At 54.0% G+C, this 17414-nt stretch overlaps 1 protein-coding gene across 1 annotated transcript; it reads right to left on the bottom strand.

The window, feature by feature from the left end:
* Nucleotides 1–7294: 7294 nt before the first annotated feature.
* Nucleotides 7295–15687, bottom strand: GDF6 (growth differentiation factor 6). The gene is made up of 2 exons (XM_065751962.1): nucleotides 15308–15687; nucleotides 7295–8274 (listed from the first exon to the last, which is right to left on the bottom strand). The coding sequence occupies exons 1-2, from the start codon at nucleotides 15633–15635 to the stop codon at nucleotides 7406–7408; spliced, it is 1197 nt and encodes a 398-aa protein (XP_065608034.1). The 5' UTR covers nucleotides 15636–15687; the 3' UTR covers nucleotides 7295–7405.
* Nucleotides 15688–17414: the final 1727 nt, after the last annotated feature.

The raw sequence follows: 17414 nt of genomic DNA, 5'->3' as shown, positions 1-17414 counted from the left end.
GCCACAGTCAGAAAAAAAAAACAGAACCAAGGAGATATATACCAGGTATAGAGGAGAAGGCACACTCCTACTGGCCATCTGATCCCACCCAAAATTCACTGTCTCTTAAGGAGGCCCACTCCTCAACAGAAAGAAAGTCAGAAATACTTGAGAAGTCTTTGAATTATGAAATTTCTTTTTTATCTTTCTTTCTCAGCCCCCTCCAAACAAACTTACTGAATCTGCTTCATGTTTGATGGCTCTGTCGCCTGTTTGGTCAGAGGTGAATTTGCTTCCCTTGTCTCCCAGCAGAGCAGCCTTTGGCAGAGATACATCCTGGGTTGAAGAGCCTTGTAGGACCTTCAAGGAACAAAAAAAGAAACAGCAACTGAACAACAGTGGAGGGTCAGCAAAACTTCAACACAAATAATGAAAAGGGTCAGATTGGAGTTAGGTGTTGTTGAGAAGATACAGGAGTATGTTTGACAGCATTCTAGCTCCAGTAGGTATTTACTTCATACCAACAGAACAAAGCAAAGAAGACTGGGAAGCTGATGGCATCCATGGTGCTGATCTTCGGTGGTGGAAAGTGGATGTGAGCAGGTGGATTAGCAGGTACTTGCATCCAGGTCATGGTTGTGATGAGGGCTGGCAGACACCTTCCACAGATCTGCATCATTTCTAGTTCAAGATGGATCAGAGATTTCTGCATGCTTTTATCTGGCCAATTCAGAGATCTTCATCTGACCAAATATGAATAGTGAATGAGAAGCTGAACAGGGATGCTAAATGACACAAAACCCAGCCTCTTGAAAAGTCTTTAGCAATCAGCTGCAATATCTGGCAGTGTTGGATGTAGCATGTCAACTGGAAGGTTGAGATGACAATTTCTAGGGAAATTAATGACAGTATTGACATCAACAGATCTTGTCTGACAAATGCAAATTAGAATTGCACGTTGCCATCATGCCTTATGATATTGCCAGCTTAAAGGCACTCCTCCCAAGCAAAGGACTGTACTGGAGTAGCTGTGAACAAAGAGTCTCACTCTGAATCTACCTGTTTTAAACAGAATGCCTTACATTCTTCCATTCTTACATTCTTCCATTCTGCTCAGTGCTAATGGATTCCCAGCAGCAGCACTGTCCAGTTGAGATGTCTCAATAAGCATCTCATTAAATCCCCCTTCCTCTCACTTCAAGTTACCTGCATTTCCCAGGGGAGTAAGATGCTGATGAGTGCATAACAGAAGTTTTGGAAGTACCATGGCTTCCATTCTCCTTGGTCTCAGTTAGCTAATGATGAGGAGACCTGCAAGATCCCTAAAAGTATACACATAACATTACCTGAGCCCTAATCAATCCGAAGTACTATGAAGTATTTCCCAAATTTATCACGTTAGTTATCCTATCCTGGAATATACAGGTCAACAGGATCATTTATTACTTTGTGTTCAAATTTCATTCCACTAAAAAGCCCAGATTCTTTCCTGCAGGATCGTTACCCAGCCAGATTTTGCTTGAAATTATTTTGCACTTATTTTACTGCATTTCACCGTTCTTAGGTCAAATCACAGCTTGAATGTGGCATGATAGTTTGGAAACTCATTTTCTTAAATGCCTGAGTTTCATTTTATTCTTATCAGAGAAGAAAATTAGACTAGCTGGACATGATTTGCTTTGGTTACATTCATGTCATACTATCACGTTTTCATTCTGCAACTATGAAGTACTTGATGTTTTTCACAGTATTTTTCAGGTATTTGAAAAAGCTGAGTCTGGTTGGCTGATATTCTTGTTAGCTCATAATTCGTCCATAATCCTAAATGTAACTCTTAGAATTGCAAAAATAACTGCGGTTGGTTCTTTAGTTATACCTGAGAAACTGTCATCAGGGCTTCCTGAATCACGTGCACTTTATTCAGATGTTCTTTCATGATTTTCTTCCATTGCCTGTGTTTGCATTTCTTTGCGACCTCTAAGTGTGCTCGGCATCTTGTCTCAGGTAAGCTCTATTTGCAAAGGTGCTTCACACCTCAGTCTGCTCTGCCACTTGTCCTTTGTTCACCATTCCTCTGAAGTAATCATCCTTTTCTTTTTTTTCCTCTTATTCATTTTTTGGTCTCTTTATATTTTTCAAATTTTAGCCTTTCTCTTCTACTAATCCTAGCGCAGTGCTTTTTTCCATTTTGGTCAAATAACAAAATGAGTCCTAATGGGGGCCCCTTGGTTTTGTCCAGTGCCACCCATGCCAGCAGGACAGCTTGCTACAGGCTCATCTATATAAAGACATTATCCCAAATGACTGTTTCCTTAAGCTGCTTCCCCCTTTCAGCTCCTCTGTGCAGGACCTTCCCTATTGGCCCCCCGAATGTGTGGAAATCTGCCCCACAGGAGCCACTTGGTCTTGCTTTCCTTCTCTCAGTCCTCCACTGATTGAGATCCAATTACCTCTGAAGAAGTTCCTCTTTATTATTCGTATCCATCACAGTCTCATTTGGCCATGTCTCCTGCATCTGCCTCCATTCTTTGAAACAGAAACTTTGAGAAACGGTCTGTGCTCTGCTATTTTCTTACAGCAGGTATCTACTTAGATAAAGTCTTCAATTACCACTACCTTATCGCCTCAGTACACTCCCAGTAGATGCTCAAAAGAATGACACTGACCTCTTCCTTGTTAAGTGATCATAAGAGCTCTGTGGTTCCTCTCAATTTTATCACCAATGGTTCTGTCCTTCCCTGCTTTCTTCACACACATTCCTAACATGCCAGATGATGATCTTCCTTCTCCTCCTGCCTGTTCTTCCTATACAAGTTACACACTGATAATATTGAAGTGCCACAATCTATTCTGCAAAGCCTGTGATGCCAATTAAACTGCAGCCTTTGTTGTGTCCCAAGACTTCTCGTTCTTCCTGTTTATTTTCCACATTAGTGTAAAGACATCTCAGATGTTTGGCAGCTTGCCCTCACATTATCCCTTTCGTCCTTCTGTGGTCTCCTTCCATTTCCCACTTCCACTCCAGAAATCAGTTGTCAACCACATCTCTGATTTTTTATTCACTTGAGGTATTTTCTGCACACCCCAACGAAAGCCAGTGCCCCTGGGTGCTTCCCACTTGTTCTTCCCCAGCAATAAAATTCAGACATTTTGATGATAGTGATGTTTTTGTTAATTAAGCTCTCCAGGATGGAAGTTCTAAGACTCTTCCTAAAAAATAGGGCAGAAAGTTGCTAGTGGAACAGGGATCTTAGGAAAAAAAAGTTGCCAGCCTGATTTCAGCTTTCGCAGCTTCAGAGAGTGCTGATGGCGAACACAATTAATAGATACTCCATTTTTGGGTAGCCTGCAGTGGCCAAAATGCTTATCTTGGGGATAAACATAGAGTCCAGGAGCTGCATCAGGCTGAAAGCCGCCCTAGTGCAAACCTTGGAAGAACTCTTCCTAATTCCCAGCTGTACAGTGCACTAAATTATAATGTATATTCACTGGGATTGGTACTTTTCAGGGCTGCAGCCATCTAGAAATAAGTGGTGGTGAGCCCAGAGGGAGTAAGATGCTGAGTCTTCTCCCTCACCATCACCAACAGCTGGGACAACCACAGTTTACAATCAGCCTGACACTGAAAAGCAACAAGAACAAGTATTTGGAAATCTGATGGCCTAATAATATAGCTGGATGCTGACAGAACCACACTGCAGAGGAGTTTGCAGCACGTGGCTGCTGTGTGAGAGAGCAAAGAGAACACCATCATCGTCTGCCTCCCAGTGACTGGCAGGCACAAACGTCAGTCCCTCCACTTCCCTGGTGTTTCCAGGTGTGCTTCTGAAGAACCGTGAAGAGACCTTAAAGGAAGGTGTTTCATCCCATGTCATGAGCTCTGTTCCTCTGCTAAGATTTGTGAAACCAGATGATGTTGTATATTTCAGCAAACAGACTGGGTTATCATCTGTATGGAAATAGTAAAGAGGAAGCCTGACTTGCTGTTCATGGAAGGTCCAGCATTTTCCCAAAAAGCCATTTGTAAATCTATAGTCCCACTTCCGTAAATCAGCGTAAGCTTGGAGTCTAAAAAGGAGGAGCAGCCTTACAAAGAAAGGGCTGGAACCCCCAACCCATTCTTTTTTTTCGTTGGAACATCCATTATTTAACTGTTTGATGCATATCTGTATCTCAGAGAAGTGTCGGTCATTCGTGTGTGTCTGAGCAGCGCGGGCAGAGGTGGACGGGCTGCCCAACGCCGGCCAGTGTCAGCTCCCACTGCCCAGCAGGCCCTGCTCCCTCTTCTGGCCAGCCACGTAATGAAAAGAATCCTTTCCCCTTTACATGCGTGATTTTGAGCATGGGAGTCAAGAAATATTGATGGGAATTCATACTGCTTTGGCAGGACACAAAGATCCGAGCTACATATCCACTGAATTGTCATATTTGGAGTTCTCTGTAACAAAAGACTTTGGCATTTGTGGTCAAAGCTGAAAAAATGGTGAGAGGTATTTCTTTGTTCGCCTCTTAAGGGAGGGCAGGAGAGGGGCAGAACGACACCCCTTCAGCTTTGCTGTTTCCTTTATCTCTTCAGTTTTGTACAAAAGAATGTTGCAGAACTAAAACAGGACATGGAAAGAGATCCCATCCTTAGCTAGAGTTGACTTGCCCAAATGGGCTCGGGTAGTGTTATCTTGGCTACAGCATCCTAAAGATGTCCCCAACAAGGCCAGCATCTCCTCTCCTTCTCTAAGTCCAAATGGTATTGCTTCAAAGGAGATGCTGTCAATTGTGACTCTTTGGTGATTTTCGGGTCCTCTTCTGGAAACATCCATCATGTTAGCAAGCACAGGCATTTGGGGAAAGGGCTCTCTCACCATTTCTGGCCATGAAAGATGTCACCTTAAAAAAAAAAAAAAAGACAGTTAATGATTTTGGAGAAAGGTACAAAGCACTCTAGAGTGCACATCCAGCGCAGCAAAATCTTCAATGCTGCTTTCTAAGGGTTTCCTTGTCCTGCTGGACTTTGGTCAACTCACTGAGGCTATGTGTGGGGCTGAGCAGGGAGCAGAGCCCAGTGATAGCACAGCCTGCCACGTGCGGGGCTGCATTAAGAGCATTATTGGGGATTATACTGAAAGGAAATTGCATTCAAAGCCACAGGGTATTGTTATAGCCAAAGGATCCAGTCAGTGAAAGGAAGGGATCCTCTGTTCAGCCTTCACACACTGTGATGGGTGAATTCTGTACAATCTCAGAGTTTTACATTGCGTCCCTTTCCAGCGCATGGTATCCAGTGTGTCTGGATCACCCTTGCTCAGAAAGCACATTGCAACCTTTCCAGATGTGGATTTTTGGGGTCGTTTTTCCATTGCTTTCCTCTGCAACAAGAGCAGGAACATGTCGCATCATGACAGCTGCTCAAGAGCACAGTAGGTAGAATTGCCACTTGGAACCTGACTTTCAACGCGATGATGCTTCTTACAGCTGCTCCTTCCAAATCTGCTAGCAGTCGTAAACTTGAAACACCAATACATGCTAAACAGAAATACTCCTCTGGAAGTTGTGAAACAACCAGGAGTGGGGCCGGGCTCCTGCAGGGCTCTCAGCCACTGCTATGCAATCAGCACAACCCAATTCTGCAGCCTTTGTTCAGCCCCCGTCGGGGTGGGAGCACTTTGCTAAGGGCACGGATTGCAACCTGGTAATAATCCCATGTCAGATGAATCACTTCTGGGCACTTGAGACGAGGGTTTGTAATGTGTTTCTGTTGTGGTTTTGCAGGGTTTGGGGGTTGTTTTCTTTCTTTGCAATGGGGTCAGCCCCCACACTGCCTGCATCCCTCCTCTGCCCAACACGACGTGGGGATTCCCTTCCCGAAACCACCTCCCAGAGAACAGCTCCTCATTAGCTGAGAGACAACCAGGAAAGGTTTAATAAATATATTGCCCATTGCAACAAAAATAAATATCATTTATAAAACATTCATTATCTTTCGCTCATCAGCATAATACAGTGTATGTACACGTGCCCAGTACAGATGAGATTTACAGACGGCCGCCCGCATCGCCCCCCTCCATGCAATCCCCGACTGACAGCACCACGAATCACCACACTGAGCGGAATCAAAGCGCGGCTCCTCTAGCGAAGGTGAAAGCGGGAGTACAAAAAGTCTTCACGGCTTCAGGGCTCCGGGGAGGGGGAGGGGGGGTCGGTCCGACGGCGGCACTTCAGCTCAGCTCCACAGCATTCAGCCCACGTTTGGAGCTCAGAGCTGCTGAACCGAATAACGGAACATATAAAAGCAAGCTGACTTTTTGCAAAAAAAAAAGTTTAATAATACAGTAATAGTTGGAGTACCGTCCGGTAAAGGTGTATGGTAAAAAAAAAAAAAAAAAAAAAAAGTTCTGAGTATGAATTCACTTCGGGTAACTTGAGCTTTGTAAATACTTGCGTTATAGTGAGGTAGACAGCAAAAAAAAAAAATCTTTTCTCCGTTATTAGCACAGAACTTAAATCTTGCAATAATATTTTAAGGAAACGATAATGTTAGGTAAGGATGAAATATCTGATTAATGCTTAACTCTGTACAACTCAAATATAAACTTTTCAAAATATTAGAAATTATAACATTTCGAGTGCATATAATGTTTTGTACAATAACAACAAGAGACGCACGCTGTTCATCTCCGCTTTGCACTTTTCAGTCTGTTTAAATAAACAAATATTTACAACTTTTATATGAACAACGGTGCGTCCCGAGCAAAATGTGCATTTTAAATTATTGCTCCTGCTCGAGTCCTTTTTAGTTGCATTTTATCACTTTTATATTATTATTCTCTTCTCTCTTTTTTTTTTGCTAGTTTTCAGTTTGTTTGTTCCCCTCTCCCTCCCCCTTCCCTCCCCCCCCGCCAGGTTCGCGTCTCTGCGGCCCCACAGCCGCCCGCAGCGATGCCCGAAGGCACCGAGCCCGCGGTGGCCGCGCAGGGACCGCCGCGTTCCTCGGCTGGAGCCGCCGCTCCGCTGCCGCCCGCCACATCCGACGGCGTTTCGTCTCCTTCCCCGCTCATCCCGTCGCGCTCTCCGTCGCGCCTCGCTCTTTTCACTGCTTTTCGTCGCTGCCTTCCAACGTCACCCACCCGGTAACCACGATCTCGGGCAGTTTTTGTTTTTTTTTCCTTTTCCTTTCGGGCCGTTCCAGGTCCGTCATCATCCCGCAGGAACGCGAAAGAGAGCGGGCAGGAACGGAGCATCCCTTAGCTCTGCCCCTCTCCCTCCCCGCCCGTTTCTCGCCGCGGCTCACACCCCGTCGGAAGGGCGGACGGAGCGCTGAGAGCCCAGGGGTGGGGGCCCCTCCGCTCCCCGCCCCGGGCCGCCCCGGGTCTCCCGCCGCCGCCGGAGCGGCTCCGCCATCGCGCAGCCCCCGCCGAGGGGCGGCCGCCCGCTACCTGCAGCCGCACGACTCCACCACCATGTCCTCGTACTGCTTGTACACCACGTTGTTGCCCGCGTCGATGTAGAGGATGCTGATGGGGGTCAGCTTGGTGGGCACGCAGCAGCTGGGCGGCGTGGAGCCGGGGTCCATGGAGTTCATGAGGGTCTGGATGATGGCGTGGTTGGTGGGCTCCAGGTGGGAGCGCAGCGGGAAGTCGCACACCCCCTCGCAGTGGTAGGCCTCGTACTCCAGCGGGGCGATGATCCAGTCGTCCCAGCCCAGCTCCTTGAAGTTGACGTGCAGCGGCTTCCTGCTGCAGCGCAGCCTCGCCTTCTTGCCGTGCCTCTTGCCGTGCCGGCTGGCGAAGGCGGTGCGGCGCTGGCGCCGGGCGGGCGGGCGGCGGGAGGCGGGCGGGGGCGCGCCCAGCTCTGCCCGCAGCTCCCCGAGCAGGCTGCGCCGCCGCGCCCGCGTAAACACCACCAGCAGCGCCCGCTCCTGAGGCGCCCGCGGCCGCCGCCCGAAGCCCAGGCCCCGCAGGTCCAGCCAGCGGCGGGGCGGCGGCCCGCGGGCGGCCGAGGCGCGCAGCTCCAGGCACAGCCGCTTCCAGGGCCGGCCCGCCCGCAGGCCCTGCCTCACGTCGAACACCTCCCAGCCCGCCGCCGCCGGCGCCAGCGGGTCCACGCTGCGGGAGTGCAGCGGGCGCGGGGAGAGGCACGGGAAGAGCTGCAGCACAGGGGCGGCGGCGGCGGGCGGCGGGCGGCCGGCGGGGGGGCGGCGGAAGAGGCGCAGCTCGGCCCCAACCAGCTCCTCCTTGTCCGACAGCGTGGAGACGTCAAAGAAGTACTTCTGCCGCCTGAGCGGAGCGGGAGAGAGATCGTCTGCGGGAGAGAGGAGAGGGGCGGTTAGCTATGCGGGAAGGGAAGAGAGAAGGAGAGGAGAGGAGAGGAGAGGAGAGGAGAGGAGAGGAGAGGAGAGGAGAGGAGAGGAGAGGAGAGGAGAGGAGAGGAGAGGAGAGGAGAGGAGAGGAGAGGAGAGGAGAGGAGAGGAGAGGAGAGGAGAGGAGAGGAGAGGAGAGGAGAGGAGAGGAGAGGAGAGGAGAGGAGAGGAGAGGAGAGGAGAGGAGAGGAGAGGAGAGGAGAGGAGAGGAGAGGAGAGGAGAGGAGAGGAGAGGAGAGGAGAGGAGAGGAGAGGAGAGGAGAGGAGAGGAGAGGAGAGGAGAGGAGAGGAGAGGTGGGAGAGGAGAGATGGGAGAGGAGAGATGGGAGAGGAAGGGGAGGGAAGAGGAGAAGAGAGGGAAGGGAAGGGGAGGGAAGAGGAGAAGAGAGGGAAGGGAAGGGAAGGGAAGGGAAGGGAAGGGAAGGGAAGGGAAGGGAAGGGAAGGGAAGGGAAGGGAAGGGAAGGGAAGGGAAGGGAAGGGAAGGGAAGGGAAGGGAAGGGAAGGGAAGGGAAGGGAAGGGAAGGGAAGGGAAGGGAAGGGAAGGGAAGGGAAGGGAAGGGAAGGGAAGGGAAGGGAAGGGAAGGGAAGGGAAGGGAAGGGAAGGGAAGGGAAGGGAAGGGAACATGTACACATATATGTTCCGCTCCAACAGAATGACTTAGACTTCTTTTTTGACGCATGGGTGTACAAAACAGCCCACAAAGGCAACCACGTTCTCCTGAGCTGCTTTCCAATAAAATGTTTACAGCCCAGCAAACACAGAAATTCCCCAAGCCCTCGCTTTCCCCAGAAGCCAGTAAAGCCCGTGTATATTTCAACAGTAAAAGTGTCACTGTAGCCTTTGTTGGGCCGCCCCTAGCCACGTGTCGGGGCTCAGGCTGCTCCTGAGGCAGAGGGAGACCGAAGAAATACACAGCCCCGGTGTTTATTGACAGTAGAGGTCAGCGCTCCTCCTCATCTGTGTATTTTACAGCCTCAGCTCCACCTGACGGAGGAGCCTCATGGGGGGCAGCACTACTGATGCACACCGAGACCTTCAGACGTGACACGGCGGTGTACAACCGAGCGCGGCGGAGCGCGCATTGACTCAGCGCGGATTAACGCTGCGCGTTCCCACAGCCCCCAGCGGGGACATGGGGCGGGGGGGAGCAAAGAGAGTTACTGGGGCAGAAACCCGCCTGTCCGGCAGGGGGGGACACGGTCCAGAGCTGCATTTCCCCGGTGACCTCCGAGGGAACCACATCAGCCCCTGCCCCTGTCCCCGACCCCCGCTATAGGATGTGGACACAGCCGGGGATGGCTCCAAAAGGCGATGCTCGCCTTCTCCGCTCAGCCCTTTGGGGATGTGGTGGAGGTGGGAAGCTGCTCGCCCTCCCGTGTCCCACGCTGCAAAGGCTCAGCTGCAGCGTGCCACGTCCCGGAGGGGGGCACGGAGGCAAGAGCTGGGAAGCGGCCCCGGACTTGGGCAGCAGCAGTGCAGAACTCGCCTCATCCATCAGTTCCCGGCTCCTTTCTCAAGAGAAGGCAGCAATCGCGGCTATATCAAAACAGCAGCCTCGAATCCCATCAGATAAACACGATTTATTCCCTCTCGGAACCGAATAATTCCAGATGAATACATAATCTTGCCCCCACTGAGGCCGAGAGGGTGGGAAAAGAGCGGAGGGAGGGGACAGAGAGCAGCACCTCCGCCGCCCTCGGGGGGGGGGAGTGGAAGGGGGGTGGGGGGGCGGCCCCGGGCGGGGTGAGCTGCGTCCCAGCGCCGCGTTCCCACCGCACTGAGCGTTGCGGGGACACCGTGGCCGCCCCTCCGCCTTCGTGCGAGCACCGCACGATGCCCAGGACCGCTCCCTTCGGACCGAGGGGGCTGGGAGACACGGAATTTGCTAAGAGCCGGCTGCCTGGGGCTGCCAGACCCCCGCACGGCGTTGCGGTGCCTGCAGCTTTCTCTTTCTTGTCGTTACCCCAACGAAGGGGCCGGGCCGTTCCCGGTATCCCCCAGCGCGGAGCACCCCCGGCCCCGCAGCCCCTCCCCGCAGCACCGCGGCTCCGAGGAGCGCCGGGGGTTAACGAGGGCTGCGCGGAGTTTCCCTTTTCACGGCAGATCAGGTACCGGGCTCTCGGCCAACCCATCGGGGCTGCGGTCTTAACTTTACATCACTGCAAATTATACCCAAACCGCATTCGAGAAGAATTTTCCCAGTCCCTAATTCTCTTTCAAGCCGTATTTAAACTCGCGAACCAAAAGCACGCTGGCAGTTTAAGGACCCTGCTCGGACGATAACGTGGAAACGGCGCATCCATCCCTCCGGGACCACGGGTTCTGCGTTCCCCGAGGGGCACTTTCCCAGCTCTCCGCTCCCCCCTCCGAGCAGGCGGAGGCGGCATCGCCGCCGCTTTCTCTTACGGCTCCCGGCGACATTTCAATGTTTCGTTCCTTTCGCTATCGAGTAAACGGGAAAGACCGCATCTTCCTCAGATCTAACTCTGCCAAAGTCCCGAGAAACGAACGGAGGGCTGCTTCCACTCCCCCTCCGTCTGCAACGTACCTTTGCTCCCCGCTTTCCCGGTCTCTCTCCGGGACGGCCGCCTCCGTGTGCCACAGCCCCCGGGCCCCGCTGCCCTCCCGCCGGGCTCCGGCAGCTCCGCGAGGATGCTCCAGGGCGGAGAGCGGTTGCATGGGGGCTGCTGCGAACAGCGAGGGGCGTGAGCGCTGTGCCCTTCCCCTCCGCCGTTTGCGGCTGTTTCGCTACGAGAAATCGACGAGAAATCATTGTGCTCCCTCCCCTCTCTCTCAAAATAAAATAAAATTAAATAAAATTGATATATAGGTATTCGAAAACCGGACTGGATAATCCCGGAGTTCGGAGCTAAGAGAAGGAGGGAGGGGACGATTTGAAGATTTCGGAACGGTGTACAAGAAAGCGCAGGGAAAACAAAACACAGAGCTGCCCTCAACCAACGAGGTTTGGGACGGCCCCTTTCGCCCAGAAGCACGCAGGGGCTCCCGGCTTCACTTGCAGAGCTGGGATCGCACGGAAGGGAGCACATCGCCGGCACCAGCTCCTTTTTTCCTTCTCTATTTTCTTTTCTTTTCTTTTCTTTTCTTTTCTTTTCTTTTCTTTTCTTTTCTTTTCTTTTCTTTTCTTTTCTTTTCTTTTCTTTTCTTTTCTTTTCTTTTCTTTTCTTTTCTTTTCTTTTCTTTTCTTTTCTTTTCTTTTCTTTTCTTTTCTTTTCTTTTCTTTTCTTTTCTTTTCTATTAGGATTACAGAAGGAAGAAGCAAATGAAAGCAGAGATGTGCTCTGTGCCCAAGCCCGCAGCCGGTTTTGGGCTCCTCGGGCTCAGTGAAGGCGGCAGAACCAAACAGCCCTGAAGCGGAGAACTCTCTGTCTCTCTCTCTCTCAATAAATAAATAAAATAAAATAAAATAATAAAATAAACCATAAAACTAAAAAAAACCCACAGCCTCCTATCAGTCTCACTGGAGGAATCCCGAACTTAAAATAACACTAATAAAAATAAATTAAGAAATTAAAGAGGGAGAGAGAAATTAAGAACCAAGCAAACAATCGGTCGTAGGGCACGGATCGAAAAGGGCCATGGGACGGCTTTGTTCCCCCCACCCCACTCCGCCGGCGGGGAGCTGTCCCCGGCCGCCAGCCCGGCCCCAGTCCCTTCAGGGCGCGGATCCCCGCGGGGCTCCGCTTACGGAGGATTCGCAGAAGGGAACAAACGACGAAAAAAATAATACAACAAAAAAAGAATGGAAGGAAAAAAAAAAGGGGGGGGGGGGGGGAAGGGGTTGGGGGGGGAGGAGGAAAAGAAACTTCTTCCGAAATCAGTGCTTTTCACAAAGTTTGGTCTCGTAGCGGCTTTTGGAGACGGTCTGCCCCCTCCCCAGCTCCGATCAGCCCCTGCTAACTTCGCTCCACTTCGGCAAAGCGGTAGCAACACGGACGAGCTGAGCTGGGCCGGGCCGAGCCGAGTCGGGCCGAGCCGAGCCGGGCCGAGCCGGGCCGAGCCGAGCCGAGCCGAGCCGCTCGCTCCTTCCCCGGGCGCCCAGTTCTGTTTGGAGGCGGCTGCCGCAGCGCGCTGCGGCCGTCTGGTCTGCATTAGTGTTTTTATAAGGGGCTCAAACAAATCGAATACAAGGTCACCAAATAATTAACAGTTGTGAATTCCCTCCTTCCCCATTAAAATGCTTCCCTGCTTATATTTCATTTTCCTCTTGCCAACGACAACACCGCCTGGGCAAAGGCGCTGCGCAGACTGCGGTGCGCTGCAGCTCTCGGTCCACCCAGAAACCCGCTGTTTTGCATAAACACGCTGCACTGGAGAACTGCGAGCGGGATTTGCGCTCCTTTCTGCCGCCGCACGAGCGGCAGCTCCCAGCACCAGAGCGGGGCTCTCCGCTCCCCCCCGACAGCAGCGGTAAAACACCGCACATCGGACCCCAGCCCGTCCCCGTCAGCCGCGTGCGAAACCGTACAAAGCAACTGGGGAGGACGAGACTGTTTCGCCCTACTCCCGTTTCCCCGTCCCCGACGCGCGGCTGCGGGAGCCTTTAGGACGTGGAAGGGGACGGCGGCACGAAGCCCCGCAGCCCGGCCCTATGGCACCCACTCCCCGCGGGTCACCCCCACATCTGCTCTCCTTCACCCTGCGTTCTGTTTTCGGTTCATCCCGCGCCGTTCGGGGTTCGCTGTTCGCAGCCGTCGCCTCCCTTTATTTCTGCCCTGCCCGGTGCAGCCCCGCAGCCCCTAATTGTACAGCGGAGCGGCAGTGCTGGGGGTCCCGGGGCCAGCGAGAGCACCATCTGCGTTTTAATGAGTTACTTCATGTGCCAACAGTAATTTTCCTACATTCAGAGAGGTCCTGTCTGATCTTGCAACCGTAACAAAGGGGGGGGTTGGGGGGGGGAGGTTGGGGCGGCTGGGGGGAGTGGGGTGGCCGGGAGAGAATGAGGAAGGGGGGAATCGCAGAGCCTTCCCCCTTTTTCTGTGTTCTTTACCACTGAAAATATACGGATAGCTATATATACGTAATGCAACGGCAACGGCGCGGCTTTCCTCCCTCCCGAGGCAGCCTGAAAGCGATCCTGCGAGCTCCGGGAGGAAGGAAAAAGAGGTGCACAAGGGCTCCCTCGGTGCCCCCCAGCAGTAGGGGCGACGCTGCGGTGTCCCGCGGTGCCCCGCTCCCGTGCAGCCCCGGCGGCTCCGTCCCCGCACAGAGCTGCGCGGCCGCTCCGTCGGCGAAGCGCAGCCCGTCCGTCTAATTGGGTCAATTTGGGCGGCTCCGCCGTCTGCAAATGAATGGAGAGAACCTTCCCCCCGCTTCCCCCGAGCAAAGGCCGTTCATCAGCAGCAGCGCTCCAATTAAGCGGACTGGGAGCGCACGGGGAGGTGGGCAGGAACGCGGCTCCCACTTCAGAGGAACGGAAGCTCTCTTGAAGTTTTTGGTGATGTGCCATTGGCTGGTCCGCTTCATTATGGGAGACCAGACAATATTCGCTATGTTATGACATGAACACTCAATTAGATCACTGAGTTGAAATACTCCAATCAGTGGCTTGATGCTAAGCAACCCTCGGAAGGTCCAGCAGAAGGTCACAGCCCGTGACACATCAAATCAAAATCAATGGGGAAAAGTGAGGCTTTTCCTCCATCAGAGCGGGACTTCTGGTAGCAAATCGCCTCTCCCGGAGCAGAATCTCCCATGCAACGCAACGAGCTGCCGTTGTTACACGGTCTTTCTTCAGGCGAGGACCTTCCCGAGCACGGCTCCATCCCCACCAGCCCCCCGATTTCCTTCGAGGAAAGCGGCTGAGGTTTTTAGGGCTGAACTTCGGGAACCGCACGTCCGGAGAGCCTCCCCCCGCGCGCCCCCTTCCCGCAACGACGCAAAAAGCCGCCCCGTCGGGGGAAGGCGAAAAGCAAAACCCCTCGTCCCTCTCCGTCCCTCGGAAGTACCGCGGCACTGCCGCCCTCGACGGCGCCCCGACCCCCGGGGGTGACGGTGGGACGGAGCGAGAAGGAAAGAATGTGAGATCTTCGTTAAAAGCCACTGAGTTAGTTTGTCATTAACCGGGATAATGTAATAGTAATTAAAAATAATAATAATAAAAAACTAAGAAATACGGGGAGACATTTTGAGGGAAAGGAGTTTCTCTTTTCCTCCCGATCTGCACGCAATCTCCGCCCTCGAGCTATAAAGCAACGACAGAAAAGCGAAGCGGGGACTCCGCGGGTGGCAGAGAGGTCCCCGGGAATCCCGCGCCAACACTGCTGCCGGCGGGGAGCGGGGACACCGCCCGGCCCCGCCGAGCACCTCGTCCCCTCTGGCCCCGGAATGGATGGGGGCGGCCCCGCGGCCGGGAGGTTGTAAAGGGCGCGGGTGCGGTCCCGAGCCACGCTCCGTCGGGGCACGTCGGGGCGCGGCGGTACCCGAGCTCCAGCGGCTCCGGCGCGGCTGTGTCCCTGCCCCGTGTACCCGTCGGGTCAGACCCTTCCAGGTGACCCCGACAGCGCAGCCCCACGCGCAGCGTTTGCCTTCGGTCAGTTCGAACTTCCTATTTGCCTTCCAGCCCAAGCGATAAGAGAGACTCTTTCTCTCAGGCGGAAATATAGCAGAAGAACGACGTTTCCGAGGCTGCACTCCCACCCGAGCTGCGCTTGCAGAGCGGGGTTGCATTTCCCCGCCCGGTGCGGGCTCGGGACGGTCACGCGTGGTTCCCGCATCACTACCTACGGCCGCCGAAGCGCAGCTTTGCTATGAAACAACACAACGCAGTGCGCCGTTTACCAACAGATCCGACTTTCTGCACCCCGAAGGGAGAAAAGAAAAAGAATAGAAATGAATAAAAGAAAGAAAGAAACAGGCAGAGCGGAGCGGCGCCGGCTCCGAGGGTCGGCAGCGGTGCGGACGGTGCTCCAGCCCCGGGATGCGACGGGGCGGGCGGGGGCACAGCACCTACCTTGGCCCCTGTCTACGAAACTCGTGATGGTGTTGGCCGACTTGGAGGACTGGAAGAAGCTGGCATTGATGCCCAGTTTCTCGGCGACGGAGTAGGTCCTGAAGAGGGACAGCATGTACTCGTGGGGCTCCGCCCGCGGGGGCGTCCGGCCCCCGGGCTGTGCCCCCTGCCGCGGCCGGCTCTCCCGAGGGGATCGCGGAGCCCTGCGGCCCCGCCCGCCCTTGGCCAGCTCTGCGGCGGCGGGGAGGGAGGCCGGGCGGCAGCAAGGTAAATCCCAGAGGAGGCCGGCGAGCAGGGCGGCGGAGAGCAGGGCCCGGCGCGCATTCATAGCGATCGCGGCGGGGCGGCGGCGGCCCGACGTGAGGCTCCGGCGGCGGCCCGACGTGCGGCGGGGACTGCGCGGCGGAGCGGCGCGGAACGGGGACTGCACCCGGGCGGGCCCGGCCCGGAGCAGCCCGCCCCGCCCCGCCGCCGCCCGGACCGCCCCGCCGCGGACCGCCCCGCGGGGCGGGCTGGGTGCCCGAGGCGGCCGGGGGCGGCGGGGGCTCGGCCGGGCCGAGGGGCGCGGTTGTGCCCTTTGCTCCGCATGGATGGGAGCCGCGAGTTGGAGTCTGGGGTTTCGGGTGTGGGTGCGCACAGACGACGCTCGTGGGCTTGGGTTAGGGACCTCCTATCGCCGTGGTCACAAGCAGAATTTGGCACAAATGGGGGTCTCTCGAGGAGATGTGCCCCCTGAGCCAGCAGCTGCAAGGCAGGGCCTGAGCTCTGGGAGCGAGGGGAAATCATATGAGCAAAGAGCCGTGTGCTGTTGTCTTTGCCTTAGAACTGTCCCCAAAGGGAACCACCCTGAGAGAGGAGCGCAGTGCTGGCCTGCAGGCTGAGAAGAGCATTGACAGATTGGCAGCACCTAGGGAGACCAGCAGAGCAATCATGGTGCAGGCCTCTGTGCCATCAGAAGTATTCACCAGCCCTTTACTTTTGGCTTTTCAGGGAGATGAATTCTGCAGGCTTAGACTTGCCTTCCAAGTGGTTGCATCCAGCTGCCCCTGTAGAGCTCAGAACTATAGACAGAGTGGACAAATTTGATCCCCATCCATCCTGCTCAATCCTTACTACTCGTCAACCTCCTTCTTGTCATCCTCTCCAAAACCACCACACTCTTGTTGCCTTCAGCTCCATCCCTCTCCACCCTCCACCACATCACTGCCGTCTGCCCTGCACTGAGCTTTCTGCTGTCCTCATCTTCTGCTATCCTGCATCTTCCACTTCTTCTCACCTCTGCTATTTGCCCCAGTTCTGTCACTGGTGAATTTTCCTCCCCTTCCAATGGGAGATGCTTCAGTCCCAGGGATGTGTGTATTTAGCAGCACATGCTCAATCTATAGCAAATAAAGGGAATGTGTCATAAGCCATGCCATCTTACACCGGATTTTCTTTTCTTTTTCTTATTGCTTCTCATTTTCCACCCAGGGAGGGCAACTTGTGCCTGGGCTCTGGCACTGCTCCTGGAGGAGGAGATGCACACAGGGTGAGGCACAGGGGGCAGGCATCTGTCCTGGTGGGTCCCGGTTTGCCACAAGGACCTCAGTGCCACTACTGGACTAATCCTGGGAAGAGTGCCAGGAGATGAGGACAGCAAGGGGATCTTCAGAGCCAATGAGAGGTTCAGGTTTCAAGTCCCTGAGACACCTCCACCAAGAAACAAACTGATGCTGGGGGCAGGGCATCACTTGGGCTAGGGAGGGCTGGTCCTTGACTGCTTTATGGTAGGATAGATGTACTGAGAGATGCTGGCAGATGAATCACGAAGAAATCAGACTACAGAAGAGTATCAATGACAGTGCAGAAATGAGGCAACGGTTCTGCAGAATCAATTCCTGCACTGCTCCATCCTGTTTTTTCACCCCCTTTTATTTATTGTGCTTTCACTCCTCGTGCCTTTTCCCTGTCTTCCCATCCTCCCTCCAACCATTCCCCTTCTTTTCATCCGCTGTTCCCTGCTCTGGGACCCCACCCCTCCCCTCCCCTCCCCTCCATCAGTTCCACTTTTCTGCTGCCTCACTTTTGTTTCCTCTGCTCCTCTCTGCCGTTCCCATCCTTTCCGCCC

This window comes from Cyrtonyx montezumae, unplaced genomic scaffold (assembly GCF_038088225.1).
Source record: "Cyrtonyx montezumae isolate F1298 unplaced genomic scaffold, pur_monq_1.0 scaffold_8, whole genome shotgun sequence".
Taxonomy (NCBI): domain Eukaryota; kingdom Metazoa; phylum Chordata; class Aves; order Galliformes; family Odontophoridae; genus Cyrtonyx; species Cyrtonyx montezumae.
The sequence above is the reverse complement of the archived record's forward strand: the minus strand, read 5'-3'. Positions and strand labels throughout refer to the sequence as shown.

Coding starts and splice junctions, on each gene's coding strand:
- GDF6 (XM_065751962.1), bottom strand. CDS start 15,635: ATGAATGCGCGCCGGGCCCTGCTCTCCGCCGCCCTGCTCGCCGGCCTC. Junction 8,275..15,307: donor TTTCGTAGACAGGGGCCAAG/GTAGGTGCTGTG, acceptor TCTCTCCCGCAG/ACGATCTCTCTCCCGCTCCG.